The sequence below is a fragment of the Lipophrys pholis genome (genome assembly GCF_963383615.2).
Source record: "Lipophrys pholis genome assembly, chromosome: 4".
NCBI classification, from domain to species: Eukaryota; Metazoa; Chordata; class Actinopteri; order Blenniiformes; family Blenniidae; genus Lipophrys; species Lipophrys pholis.
This window is the reverse complement of record NC_137637.1, coordinates 22,063,317-22,078,676: the sequence shown is the minus strand read 5'-3', so window position 1 is coordinate 22,078,676 and position 15,360 is coordinate 22,063,317. Positions and strand designations below refer to the sequence as shown.

The window sequence follows — 15,360 nt, the reverse complement described above, 5'->3', positions numbered from 1 at the left end:
GCGGCTAATCATGTCACAATTGCTATAGACTCCCTCGGATATTGCCCAATTCACCTGAATTAGTGTTAATTACTTTAAATTTAGCAAGGATTTAGTTTTCAGTTTAGCTTCCCTTAAGCTTTTGAACAGTGGCCTTATTAATTTATTATACTTATTGTTGTGAAGCTTTCTGTGCACATTTCTGTGAGCGTCAGTTGCTCCCCATCGTTGTTTCATGCCCTCGGTGTGAGAATTAAGTTAGAGTGACAGGAAGTGTCGTGTGAGTCTATAAATAAATCCAGTTTTTTAGTGAGTCACCCGGCTGGTGCACCCACGCAGGCATATCACAAGACACTGAAGGCACTCCTCGCTGCCACATACCTCTTTCCTGGGTCCTGTCTAACCTTGTGGGAGTCAACATCCTTGAGGTGCAGCATGCCAGTCAGACATGGAGGCAGAGCAGTACACACTTGGTTCCATTAGGTCTCAGAGAAAATTGCTCACATCTTAATCTGTTCATCTGTCCATTTAAAAAAGTAAGCATATAGGGCATTATTAGGGACACATTCAGTCCATAACATTTTGAGAGTTACTTAATTTGCTTACACTCAAAATCTCCCCTTTTTATTTTCAGATGAAGAACCAAGATATTTACAGTTCGATTAAGTGGTGGTTATTAAAAATATATATTGAAGCTTAGATATACATTTCCTGTTTTTTCTCTCTCTATGATTGTTCAGCCTACGTGTATGAGTTTCATTAACTGCAAGTAGAGAAGGAGAGTTAAAAAAGTGGAACAGTGTGTACCCTGAAGTTTACATTTGTGAGGCTAAAAGTCACATTTGGCTAAACGTGGATAGAATGATATGAAATATAGATTCAAAGGGAAGATGTATACATTATCACGGCCATGTAGCATCAGATTAATTCTGAACTGGCATAATGTAACCAGTGCCAATTTATATGTGGGCTGAGAAGACCAACAATCTATTGCTGGTGTGGTAAGACTTGTTTCTGATTGACAACAGACGTTAGTGCTTGTATTTCAGCCTGTATATTTAAGGTGTTATGCTGTGAAGCGAAGCATGTGGCAGCCAGTGAGGGAGATTCACACTTTTCATGAGGCACGTGTGGCATCCCTAAGTTTGTCGACAAACGTTGTCCACCAAATGATCGGTTGAGATTAGAGGGCGCGGTATTGCAATCTATTTTTTCTGCTTGAATCGCACGAAATAATCATGATTAAGGACTCTGTCTGAAATGGTTGCTGTGAGATAATACTTTTCACCTCACAGTGGATATTTAAAGGCAGTGCCAAGCCGAGGCCATATCTCGCATTATGGTCTCTGACGTGTGTATCTCACAGCAGCTTATAGTGATCCTGGAGATGAGGAACATTTTAGATGCTGACATACAAATCTGGTCGTCAGAAGTTAATCTCCTATTCTCCCTGCTGGCTAATCACAGTGGTACTTCATGGCCTGCAGCAGGGAGGGAGAGAGGGAGATATGCCAGGACAACACTGTAATGGGAACAAACAGAGGGTACAGAGGCCCACAGGGAAAGGGAGCATCTATTGAGAGATGTGTAAGGTGTCATATGAATATGTTCATGTTGGCGTTTCACTTCTTCTTTAAAGGAAGAATGTGTTGTAGGGAGCAATGACACACAAAGATGGACTCTTATTCTGTCATGTGTAGACCATAATCTTACTCTGCATAAATTGTAGTAACACAGAAGCTCTGCTGCCCCTCAAAGGCACAGTGCAGGAACTACAGAAGCAGTGATGCTAAGGTAAATGCATTTTGTATAACCTGTTGAATTACTTTCTATATAAACTATTTATGGTGAATTTCTTTGCACTATTTAGCAACATCACTCATTGTATGTAAAAGCACTTTGTACTCTGCAATTCAATAATATACAGATAATGATCAGGGAAACTGATGATACCAGCTTATAATGGGTGAAAGGCAGGCTGCACCTTGAAAAGGTCACCAGTCCATCACAGGGTGGTCATAATGACAGACAGCCAATCACACTGCCATTCACACTTTGGTTCAATTCAAAGATAATTCCCCAAATATGCATGCGTTTTAACTATGGGAGGACACCAAAGTAACTGTAAGAACATGCAACCTCCACCCACTCTGAACCCAACAATCAAATGAGGGATATTCTCACTGTGTGGCATATTTCATACAGTTAAATGTAACACAAAGAGCTTTATATCTTAAATACTGAGGCCCTGCCTTCATCCACAGATACACGGTCCTGTCCACCAACCACCAAATAGTTTCTCCAAGAATTATAAAAAAACAACAAAAAAAAACTTTTGACCTCATTGTAATAAAATCTCCCGAATAACAAAATTCAGACCCAAAACGTATTTTAAGCAAATATTGGTGAGTTTTGTCTTCATGATATTAAAGTTGTATGTTTCTGTCCTAATCACATGCAGTATATTGCTGCTGTACTTAAATCTATCAAGAAATACTAAATGTTAAAAAAGCTAAATCTTCCATAAGTATCTTGCTGCCACACAAAACACAAAAAACAGACCAGTATCACATAAGAACGTGATTTTTTTTGCCATTGTATGCTCATGAATATTTGCTATCTTGAAATTATACACTGTTAAATATTTGGCATCGTGTGGTACACGTGGCATTTCAATCGTTTCATGTTAGTGTGACAACGCTTCTTTAAGTGGCATGAAAGTTTTTATTCTATAGTATTGTTGTATTTGACTAGAGTATTAGAATGTTTATCTAAAGCAGACTTGGGAAAATCTCAGGGCCACAAAACTTGATTATCACCACCAGAGAGATAGACTGAGCAATACATTTTACCAGAATGTTGTATGAGAGCTATGGCTAGATATTATATATTGAAATTAGTATTTTTTTTAAGTGTATAATTACAAAGTAAATATAATATGTCACCTTCCTCCTCTCAAAATGTGTGAAAAAAACCCATTGTGTTATTTTGGGAAACTGGCTCGCAGGCCACAGAGTTTGGATTGCAGCCACATGCAGCCCATGGGCCTCCATTGGCTCATGACTCATCTAAAATGTTAATATACTGTAGTACTGTACTATTTTTGCCCTGTGATCCAGGATGTACAACGTAAACTGAGCCTTTTTAGAAATTGAACGTACAATAAAAATGACAAGCAACTAAATATTTGAACAGAATTTAAGTGAGATGCATCTTCATGTCTGATCGTATGCTGAACATCCCATATCTTGTTTGTTCCAGTTCTCGTTTCATATCAGACGTCTGGAAGCTGCTGTCAACTGTAATGAACTCACATTAAAAGTCTTGATACTAATCCTTCCACATAGCTTACCATCATATTTATAGGTTCCAAATACATGGCCACATTTATGAGGGGTCCGTCTGACATGATGTACACGTAGTACCTGCTACAGCAGACCCTGAACCATCAAATGACTTTCTTGGCACAAAAAGGGTTTCATTATCAGGGACAGAGGTAGAAGACCCAAATCCAAACAACAAAAAAAGCAACCTTTAATAGTGCTGAATGCAAATTGAAACGCAAAGTCCAACACATGCAGAAGGTAAAATCCAAAGGGAAGTGTAACAAGTTAGTGTGACCTTAAGAAGTCCAGTGAACATACTAGAACATAGACAAAGGACACGTGATGCAATGAGAAACTCTGGCAACAGAAAAGACACATGAAGTTGGGAGACTTTTTCTTCTTTAACTTATCGCCATTGTGTTTTTATCAATCTTTAGCATTTCTGATGTTTTGGATCCAACTTCACAAACAGGGTTAATTTTCTCTACAGTGTGGTCTCAATGGAGGCATTTGCATAAAGCACGATCAAAAGCATCACGTTGAAACTCCTCCGTGGTTATGGTTAATCAAACATGGATGTTGGCCTCTCTATCGTTTTTAATTCAGTGTTGTTGCATGACAACAACACTCATACATTATTTTTCCCCAAATCATCAGCCTGATTGGGACCTGGGTCTTCTGGCCGGATGGAATCAATGCCAAAGTAGGCACAGGAATCTTTTTTCTTCATTGAGTTGAAATGGATACTGAAACACAAAATACATGACGCGCAGGGTACCATACAGGTAATCAAGTGAAACCCCCCAAAATTAAAAAAAATTAATTGGGGAAAAGCACCACACCGAGATACCAGGACCATAACATTTATGGTTTTTTACCATCAGATTGATCTGGCGCTTGACTGAAAACTTCACCATCTGAGCCTCTTTTCTCATTGCTGGAAAGAACAAGTATTGTTAATGAATGCTACTGAACTCACAAACCTGATTGATTTTATTTAAAAGGTTTGCAGATTTTTATGAGCCTTTTATCAATTTAGACTCCAAGATTGGATGACTCTCTTTGTAATTTAATCTGACTTTTTATTCTTGTGCTTTTATTAAAGTTTGCGCACAGGTTTTTTTTTTTTTTGTAGTTAAGGACCTGATCTATTAAAGCTTAGTCGATGTAAAAACGGGTGCAGACTTGATTATATGCACACAGGTATGTGGAAACTGATCTACTAACGTCACATTGTCTGACAGACACACAAAATATCCATTTAGTGTGTTTGCCTTCATGAATATGGAATATCGGACGGGTGTTCCAGAATGTGTAAAATGCTGAGATGAGTTTATTTAAATAGATTAATGTACCATGCACAATTTGATTTAGTGCCTCTAAAAAAACTTGTGTCGTTCATTATTGCATCTGGTTTTAAATAGGTGCAGACCAGCGCAGGAATCAGCATGTCTCGCTCCATCCAATCACTTCATAGTGACTGCAAACGCATGAGCACAGATTGAGACGGATTGGTCTCTTTTAAACAGCACAACACACACAAAACAGTCAGCTATGTCAGTCATTGTGTTATTCTTTGTAAATCACCTGCAAAACACACACAAACTGAAAGCGCTATCTGTTCACGCAAGCAGGCAATTAGGACACTTTATGCAGGATCCCAGTAAATCAGGCTCTAAGCGCCTCTTTTTTATTCCACTAATTGGTTGATCCAAAAAATGTATTCTGATACTGACTAAACAGTGTATCCTGGGCGACTCTTTGATATAGTCTCACAAAACATGCTGTTTGTTTTCTACTATACAGTTAAACTCCACAATTTCTTTTTAAGTAAATAGCATTTTTTTTTTTTATTTGAGAGCTATAGCAGCTTTTGTCTCGAAACAGACATACGTATTCTATCAGGCTCTATATGTTTTTTGGTCATGAGAGTAGACATAAATCTGCTGGTGTGTGTCTGGTGTCTTTCATTCATTCAAAGACAATATGGCATTTTCTGTAATCATGCTGTATATAATGTGTGTGCGTGTGTGTGTGTGAGAGATAAAGTGTATTTATGTGGGTATTCATCCTTGTGTGAAGAACCACAATCCAGACAGATGGTTGCTGGATGCATCCGTTGGGAGTTTTTGCTGCTTATTTCAGGGCAGCTGCTGTGTTCAGCGGCACATGCAGAAGCACTTAAACACAGCTTTGTGTGTGACATGACGGAGGGTTACATTGAAGCTATTCACTCCTCTGCAGCTATTTTTATACCGGGGCAAGGGAGTGTGGAGTGACCTGGGTGGTTTGATCCTGATTTCCTGTTTGAACGAGATGCGCACTAATCTGATAGACTCTTATCATAATGATTGTCAGCGCTTCCAAGGCGGAACTCCATGTTTTATCATGAGAGGTTGGCTGGTAGATTTATTAGCTGCTCGTCAGTGAAACGGTGGGCATGTGTAATCTGTTAAGATGCGGGAAATCTCTTCCCAGTCGTCACTTTGGAGGAAGAAGAGTCTGCCTTGTGAATGTTGTTTGTCATGTTTTTCAGCACAGCAGTTATTGGAAAAAATATTTGTTTGATAGTGTGAGTTTTCATTTTTATTTTTCATAAGTGGTATAATGAGATAGCTTTAATTAAAACTTCAGTATAATAAGCTAGAGAAATAAAAAAAAATCCTGATGAATATGGTTGATATTTTATGCAGGTTATTGCTGCTTTTACTGCATCTGTAAACCTCGAGACCAAAAACATTCACACAGACTGCAGCAGATTAGAAGTCTCTGAGAATTACAGTGTGCGTTCAATTAAGAAAGCTTATAAGGCCAAAGGCCTATTAGAATGTCATCAACTAGTGGCAGAAGAGGCAGTATTGCAGTTCTAGATTACTCATTACGTAAACTCCCGCAAACACGCACACAAGGTCCCGCATTTAATTGCAGTATCCATAAAATGAATCGTGAGCGCGCGCATGCATACCGATAAGAGGATGAATCAGCATGCACGGCGCAATTTGGTGCAGGTATCTGTTGGAGAATAACAATGAGCGAAACCACCTGGCTCTGTTTTCCCCCCTCGCGGAATGACGTCTCTCGGCGGAGTTGTGTACGTCAGATCCGATGAGCCGAAGCGCACACACTCGTTGTGTGTTGGCAAACGAAGGTGATGTTTTGAATGAGGACTTGAATAAACATAGCCTCTGCTGTTGCTGTGAAAAGACTCATTTACTCCCACCCAGAGAATCACAATGTGGCATTAAGTCTCGCATCGGATTTGGGAGCTGGGACAGCAAGTGAGGAAGTGCTGGTTTTCTGAAGATAATCTTGTCTTTTTTCGTTTGATTGTTTAGTGGTGTTACCTACGTCTGTTTAGTTTTGTTTCATTGTTCAGTAGGAAGCTTTTGGAGAACTTATGGTCACATGTAGAGAGACATTTGATTTAGCTCATTCATTATACTTGTAACACGATGTTCTCCAGAGGCGAAGCTATAGAAAAGCGTCATGCACTATTATTACCTCAATAACCTGATTTTGTGATATGTTCATTTACAACAAAAAAAAATCTTGATCATTTATGAGTCCTTGCCCTTGTTTTCTTGGACACAAGGATATTGAGTGAAGAATAAACTGTGCGGGCTTATACAGACAGATTCATTTATGTTTTGATGTGACATAATGTCTACAGACAACAATGCATTTCAGTTCACGCATACAACCTTTCCTCTGTTCCACACCACAGTGGTTCGGCGACAACTGTTTTTTACGTCTCAGGAACTGAAGCACAATTGTGTTGGTTTCTCATTTTCTTGGGTGTATTTAATAGTGGTTATTTGTTAAAAAAAAATCCTTGATCTTGATGTAGTTGACAGATACTATAAATCTATAAGGTGATCAACTCATTTTCCTTCTTTGTGCCAATTAGGTTTGTTAGTTAGTCTCGCCATTGTCATGGTGAATAGTAACTTCAGTTAGTGATGTACAACACATCAAATAAAAGTGAATATTGTCTTGGATGCGTAGCTGGTTATTTTCACATTTGCAGATAAACTACAACATGCAAATTTACAAATGAAGGTGCTGCTATTGTTTCAAAACGTATTCTGCATATAATACTTCCTGAGTCGTGGCTTGTTCCACTCGTGATGACACAGTTATATCAAGTTATAGCAATCAATCAAAGTAAAGTTTCAATAATAGCCGACTCTAAATATATATATCTTACATGCTTATATATTTACACCTTGGTAATAAAGTTAAGGACTGAAAGTGAATTCCACATGTCAACACTTCCCTTGCACCATACCGTGACAAACTCAAGAGACCTAATAACAAGTCTTTTACAACTAAAAGGTTCTCACTGACAGAGCTGATTTAATCATTCTCAAGGATGTCATGTATTTGCTTTTCCATTGAAAACAATGACTGTAGGAGACACAACTCAGCCCACTGTTTGAACCTCCAGTGCTCGAGGTCATTGAGGAAGAACCCTTGTCGCTGGACGGCCCATCCCGTGTTGTCTTTGAATGGCTCCTCCAACCTGTTCGTGATTTGTAGACTGTGTGAGTGGCAGTGTGGTTCTGTGCAGTGATTTGTCCTGAGGGAGTAGCCCTGCCTCTGCCATTGCTCTCGTCAGCAACTCTGCTACAACCGTGCATGAATACAAGATACTGGCATTTGTTGAATTCAAGGTGGCGCCTTTTCAATTAGAGCCCAGTAAAATACCTTTTCAGCCCCTCGAGTGGCCCGGCGAACTGTAGCCAAGGGGGCCCAGGCAGTATAATGATGCCTGGCACAATAGTACCACTGTTCTCCAACCCGTTCCCAGGAAACCACACAACATGTGCCATTGTGCGCTGTGCTTTGCTGCCCAACCACGTTGCCTGGCTTTAACCAGAGACACCAAGAGGCCTTACTGTGCAGTGAAGCTCATAGCAATGCAGTCGGCAGGACAGGTTTTAAAGACTGCAAGGTGAAGAACCGGGTTCATTCACCTCACACTGTAGTCAGTGTGTTCATTTTTTATTTATTTTTTTTAAACTACACTTGAAGGAGAAGGCTGGGAGGTTGAAGAAAACTGAGAGAACAACGGCTGCTGAATCGGTGCCAGAATTGGTAGTACACGAAACCCTGAGCATTGTGGGTATGTTGAACCTTGGTCAATGAAGGAGGAAATCAAGAGAAAAGTGACAAGCAGAAAAATGGAGGCACAAAGACAGCTAGAACCGGTTCGTAGCTGGTCCTGGCTGGTTCTTCTCTTTTTATCTCAATGCTGGGGGGTTCACTTTTTGTATGTACCTCCTTCATGGCCCCCAACGTGGCTGTCATTATCGCCTCCACTGCTGTTAAGGCTGCAGAGCAACGGAGATTATTCAGGGCCAGCCAGATAGTGGGCTTTAGTCAACAGCATCAAGGAGATACATGTCACAGGAGCCTTTCTGGGCCTCACATGCCAGCTGGTCCTCTAGGACAACACCACAGGACACCCAGGAAATAGAAGCCTGATGCAAAGCCCAGTGTGTCATGTCTATACAAACAAACTATAAGCTTTATTTCCTCTGAGCGTCGACCTCTCTGTTGCTGTGTCAATGATTCATTAGATTTGTCAAACTTGGTTAGGACTTTTTCTCATGGAATTATATAAGATTGTATTAATTTGTCTGAATGTCAGTTAATCTTCATTTCAGTTGTAAGCACATTGCTCATTAAAATGGTAAATTCTGAAATGAAACATGGAAGAAAAAAAAACATGGTTATTGCTACACATTGGTAGTTTTTGCCAAGTTCTCTGTCTGCTTGCATGGGGAACGCTTTAAGTTCAATTTTAAGTTCAATTCATCCATGGTAGTCGCTGCGCTGGTTGAAAAACAATGACAGGCGTGTTTAGAGAAGCATCTTATACTTCATACTTCTTATTGTAAAATCTGAAGATGAGATGGCCAGTTAGTTGAGAAGATATATATTTATATTTAATATATTTTTGTATTATTTGACAAAAAACTCTATAATGATAATGAGCTCTCACATTTCACCGAAGAACTGTGACACTAATTGGCACCATTTTTTTTTATCCCCACAGATCCCAAGAGGGAAGTAAAAACATCACTGTCGGATATCTGGACAGACATTCAGCACCAGACTCAAATATTCACACATTGCAACAGACATATTGTCATCTCCTAAAGAGCAGATATGAGCGAGGATAAACCAGCCGAGACTGCGGAGTCTAGCCCAGCTGAGGTGAACGCTATTCCTAATGGAAAAGGCCATGATTCCGGGGAAGATATCGCTGCTTCGGCCAAAACACTTCCTGCAGCAGATGGAGAGAAGTAAGTATGCCACTAAATTACAAGACTGTACATCTATCTGGGATCTGCAGCTTTATAAATTGACAGAAAATATAGTAATGTTGATTTTTTTTTCTTACAAAAGCTGTCAACATTAAGAACTTTTGCATGATTGTTTTCTTGCTGTCACTTCAGAGTGCAATTACAGAATAGAGAGTACGTAAGACTACAGCACTCCTAAATACTTGGTGAGCTTACCTGTAGATGTTTCTTTTTCCATTGGCGTTGTCAACTTCAACAAAAGGCAATCAACATCAAAAAATGTAATCAAGATAGAAATGACAAAACAACTGTAAAGAGAACCATGTCAAATAGTTGAGAAAAGTTAACAACTGAGACAGAAGTAAGCAGGATTTTAGTGTAAAAACTATGAACGTTCAACTATTTTAGACAGAGGAAGTTCATGAGCCTCAGTTCATAATATCGTCCCTGTTTAAAATAAACAAGATACCAAAATTCGGCATTCAAAGGAAGGAAAAAAACAAGATTGTTTCTTCTAGTTAGGCAATGTGATTTGGTTCATCAGGAGCTGTAACTCCCAAGTTTCAACCTACCACTTAATGCAGGTATTACTTACTCATTCATCACATCACATTACATTCATATGTGACTCACCTTTACCTGTTTCTTGATCATCAAGAAGGTCAACTCCATCAGCACCAGGAGAAATGACCCTTTCTGAGATAAAATAAAACACAAAAAAATGTTTTCATTCATTGTCACAGATCAGTAAAATATGTTCCTTCAGAAATACCACATTGTCAATATAATATATTAATTGTATCACTATAGAAATCATTCACCATGAACGCTAGAGTCACTTCCTCGTAGCCCAGGGTTTGCAGACACAACCAGCAACAGCGGTAGCTATGTGTAAAATTGTGGTCCCCGGTGAAGTGCCTTTGAGCAACACATTTACCCAGTTTCTTCTCACTTAAGAATTTGTTACTGGATAACGGAGAGAGTACAGTGTCTAATTATCTCATCACGGGATGTCTTGCAGTCTTCATTGTGTCTCCTGTCAGAGTAATAGATGGTTTAATTAAAACTTTTCTTTCCTCGAAATTTATAGATGCTCGACTCACTGTAATATTGTTCCTCTTATTATTATGTTATGACTCTGGGTGTTTTTCCACTTTGTGCTTTCGTTGCTTGATGGATGACCTTTCCCCACACTGCTTGTAGGGAAGTTGTAGGCAATAGTGCCCAGAATGCCAGGTATGTATCACGCCATAATAAAGGGAGACTATGTTGCATTTGGCATGTGTGACATCGCTTTGTTTTGTGAGAATATATTAGCTTTGTGTTATTCTTGTTTATGTGTTTGTATAAGGGTTTACTTCATGTTTTCACGATTGTGTTTCTAATGATTAGCCCTCACAGAACTGAAAATGCAGAAGCCAACCTTCCAGAAAACCGGGAGTTTTTGTCAGGAGTGGATGAGAAGAAGACAACACGGTTCACAGACGTGAGTTAAAATACTGCGCAGCTGTGTCCTAACGTAAAACATGTAAGCACCAGCTTAATGTCCTTGTTTGTCTTTCTGTCTTGTTTTCGTTGCTGCAGTTTGAAGGAAAAACCTCCTTTGGGATGTCTGTCTTCAACCTGGGTAATGCAATCATGGGAAGCGGAATTCTGGGACTTGCATACGCAATGGCCAACGCAGGGGTCGTCATCTTCTTGTAAGTCATGCACATACACCACAGACGCATTATATTAGCTCGTGATTGCAGTTTAGAAGTACTAGAGCTAAATTGCAGCTTACAGATGTCTTGATTCATTGTCCTCTCCGGGAGATATTTCTGGAGGAGGGTCTGTGGCACACATAAATAACAACTAATTGGATTGTAATTGCTTTTTATTACCACTGCAGTACATCTCGTTTGTGACACTGGAACTGATAAAACAGGGCACATTTGTTTGATAAATAATGACTTACATTAATAGCCTACTGGAAATAGTTTACTTGGGCTATAAACAAGCGCGACTGCAATCACAGATGCAGAAAAGAACCACGTTTTCTGTCTGTGTGGCTGACACAGTATGTTCAAACGGTGGGTGGTGATGATGATGTATGTATGAGCGTCTATACCTTTCACAATCGCCACAGTCTGTTAGGATAATGATGTCAAAGACAGCAGCACGGTTTCCTTTTTTTTTAATCTGATTTACATGCACAGAAGGTATTTTGACCTTTCAGTGATAGTTACGCCTTGGTTGTTTGAGTCTTTTTATTTTATTCTGCAATTTAGTTTATACAACAAGAAATAACAGTATATACCAGATTTTCTTTTCCAAGAATGCTGGCCAACGGGTATGTAGATTATGAACAAAATAACTGGTATTTAAATTGTGTTTGCATTACCATAAATCTCTTTTTTCAGATCCCTGCCATTTAATTTTATCCTCACATAAATCCAAGGAGTGGGCATAGCTGTGATTTATGATGGCAACATAAAATCCGACAAAGACATAGCTGTGCTTTGGCACATGGTATATACCTGCTTTCTTCCCTGAAACTGAAGCATGAAAGCTTAGTCCATCACATGATGTTGGCCTGACAAGCTGTCAAAGCTTTTCATGCTCATTTCAGCCTGATTCATGCATTTCTTGCTGCATTTAAATTTATTCTTCATGAGCTTTTTGTAAGGTTCATCTTACTGCACACCTCTTGAATGTCATAAGGCTTGCATTTCTCAAGGGAAATCTCACCCGATGGCTCCGGCAGCATCAACACTTACACTCCTCTTCTTTTCTACTGTGAACTACTCTGACACCTTTTCCTGATGGTGCTCGACTTTAAGGTGGCTGGAACTGAAAGTGGCTTGTTATAAGCTTGTTATTTATGAAAGATCAAGGTCAGTCTTTTAACCTGCATGAGCTTTATCTTTGTTGAAAAATACGGAGAGCATATTTTAGACTGTTGTGTGTTCCCATGGAATCCATCCAAGGGGTAAGTGGTGACTTTAAAAAAATGGAAGTCTCCTTTAACTCATCCCTAAAAAATTGTGAAGAGCCACTGTGAGAAGTAAAGTTTTTTTTAATTATTATTATTTATTTCATTCAAAAGTTTAAAATAAAATTAAATAAAAATAAAAGTCTTAGCGACAAAACTTCCAATTCAACACATTTTGAATGAAAAGGAGTAGAAGAGAAGATCACTCTTATGATATCTGCTTTACCTCATCAGTCTGTAAACTAATGTTTGGATGCGTGTACAACCCACGGCTCTGAAAGAATACATTCCAGTTTCAAATAAATATTGTAGGGAAGTGTCAGGTTCTTTTCATGATTCAGAAACCACGACCGTCCTGAAATGTTGTTCAGGGAGATTATTTGACTTCTTTTGTAGTTGGCAGTCATGTCTGGAGGATTTTCCCTCGTGGCAGAAAAAGCTCCTTATTTTGATCTGAGTTGTGTGACTGTGGTCCCTTTCAAGCTTTCTACCGTCAGACCTGCATGTCAAACAGCGGTGGCTTTGACACTTGGCTAGACAGGCGTGGCATTTAACTCCGTAATGAACTGCGCGAATCACGGTTGCCTGTGATGTGCACACATAATCACGCCGGAGCAAAAAGCCACAGATTGTGGATACTTTTTCATTACATTTTTCATTCTTTGTGCGCAAATCTCCGTGTATTAAAGAACAAGTCAGCTGACTTGGTCAGTCTCATATTGAGTGAAGTGTTCGTTTTTCTCTGTGCTTTGTGTTTAACCCCTGGCTTTGATCGCCTCAGAGTTCACGTTTAATCTTTCCACCGCTGCAATGTATAATTCTTCACTGAGAGGAAAGCAAACGCATAAGAGATCACAGTATTTTATCATGTAAATTGTTCTCGTTCTGCCTGCTGTACAGGTCAAACATCTCTTTCTGCAATTAGTTTTGAATTTTGAATTTTTACAATCTGTCATCAATTTTAAAACTACAACTTCAGCTGTGGTGCATTCAATAAAAAATGTAACGTGTATAATACGATTAAACTTTTAGGGTTTATAAGGGATGTAAAGAAATTCCAAAATTAATCTATTAAGCTTATTAAAACCCTGTTTGCTCCCAGTTTGTATGCTGGCATCTTAAAATCGGGATCAGTGTCTCTCGTATCAGGCTGATTGTCACACTTATGACCTAACATGACAGAAAATAGTATTATAGCTGTTTACTTCAATCGATCTCAATGCAAAGACCAAAGTACAACAACTTCATTAGAATGAAATAAAGGTATATCAATCTTTTAACTTCCTTTTCCACTCCAGGTTATTGCTATCGCCAAAAGAAATTAATTTAAAAAATGACTTAAATACATATTTCCATTGTTCTGTGACTAAACCTGATATTTTAAGGGCAAAGCGCATATAATTCAATTCTTTTTAAATATGTTAAACGTGCTGAGATGGCCCAATATACATATACATACACGTGTCATTAATGTACCTGACTGTACAGAATCAAAAGCAGTGTCTGGTTTCGCCAAGACGTTCCGAATTAGAGACGTTGGTTTCTGGCTGAAGGCCCCTCTCTGTAGATAGTTTAAGTAGAAATGGTAAATGTTTGGGAAAAGTCTTGGTTTCTGTTTCCCATGTGGTTCGATCTTTCATGTGTAGGTGGGTGCAGAGGCCTCGGCAGGTCAGTGGTCGGGGTCTGCACAGGAATGCAGTGGGGTGAAAACCCATAAGCAGAACTACAGTGACCCAAGTGTGTCAGTCTGTCTGTCTGTCAGCAGATCTGTCCTCCCACTGCCACTTGACTGAAGAAACCATCGCCCGCAAGTCAGCCCAACATTCTTCCACAAAGTCCAGGAAAAAAAGCCAGACAAACAAACAAAAAACTGTTAACTGGCCAAGAGTTGGGGTCAGGGTGAAAGACGGACGGCCCGGTCTTTTTACAAAGAGAGAGGAATGGAGAGACAGTGTGTGTGAGAGAAAGTTAATGTTGCCAACATCAACTACAAAAGAGAAAATGAAAAACAGTTGGAATGAGGTGGACTGGGAAAGTCAGTAGATCAGGGTCCCATTCACCAGACTTCGTCTTGCCAAGGCTTGGTCCCAGGGGTAAAATTCGAGTAAATTCCTAAAATTGTAATGAAATGTTTCCAACCAGAAGGAAGCCCAGTAAGACATTGTAATCATTTAGAGAAAAGAACAGGTATGGCATTAACACAAATATACAATTTGCCCATCTGTTACATAGGACTGCTCTTAATCTCTATATATATATTATTATGTGAGGTTAATTGGCGACATGTGCTATTTGTTACTTATGGATTCTCTAAATGCTTGCGATGACCTCAGACTGCTGGACTGAGACTTGTACTATTACTGTTTTTTAGGGGTGTTTTAATTTTTAATGGAAGTCAAAGTTTAAAATCCTTTTGGAAAAGAATATTATTATTCTAGCAATCAAGAATAGGAACATAATTATGCAGGAGAGGAAACAGAAGCAAATTACTACCGAAAAAATGAACGAGCAGGAGGAAAATTATGTGAAGATGATGGCTGAGTCAGTCGAGAGAGAAAATATGCAAGTACCACTTGAGGAAATTGCTCTGTTGGTGAAAATGGAGGATGTGACTTGTTGTGACTGAAGTGGGTTATTCCACCGCCAAGGCACAAAGAGAAAGAAGATTACCACTCCTGAATGATTTTCCTCATCCGTCAATCTTAGCATTACATTGACTGTGTGTGTGTGTGTGTGTGTGTTTTTTTTTTTTTTTTAACCAGTCCATCTG

At 39.2% G+C, this 15,360-nt stretch overlaps 1 protein-coding gene across 2 annotated transcripts in view; it reads left to right on the top strand.

The window, feature by feature from the left end:
- LOC308109132 (sodium-coupled neutral amino acid transporter 3-like) overlaps positions 1 to 15,360 on the top strand; it is a 32,268-nt gene that overhangs the window by 6,152 nt on the left and 10,756 nt on the right. The window contains exons 2-5 of one of the 2 annotated variants that reach the window (XM_080462511.1): positions 9,367 to 9,616; positions 10,820 to 10,852; positions 11,009 to 11,102; positions 11,201 to 11,316. In XM_080462511.1, the coding sequence (XP_080318637.1) occupies positions 9,480 to 9,616; positions 10,820 to 10,852; positions 11,009 to 11,102; positions 11,201 to 11,316 (380 nt within the window). In that variant the 5' untranslated portion in view covers positions 9,367 to 9,479. The remainder of the gene's footprint in view (positions 1 to 9,366; positions 9,617 to 10,819; positions 10,853 to 11,008; positions 11,103 to 11,200; positions 11,317 to 15,360) is intronic. The other variant, XM_080462512.1, reaches the window with a different exon arrangement.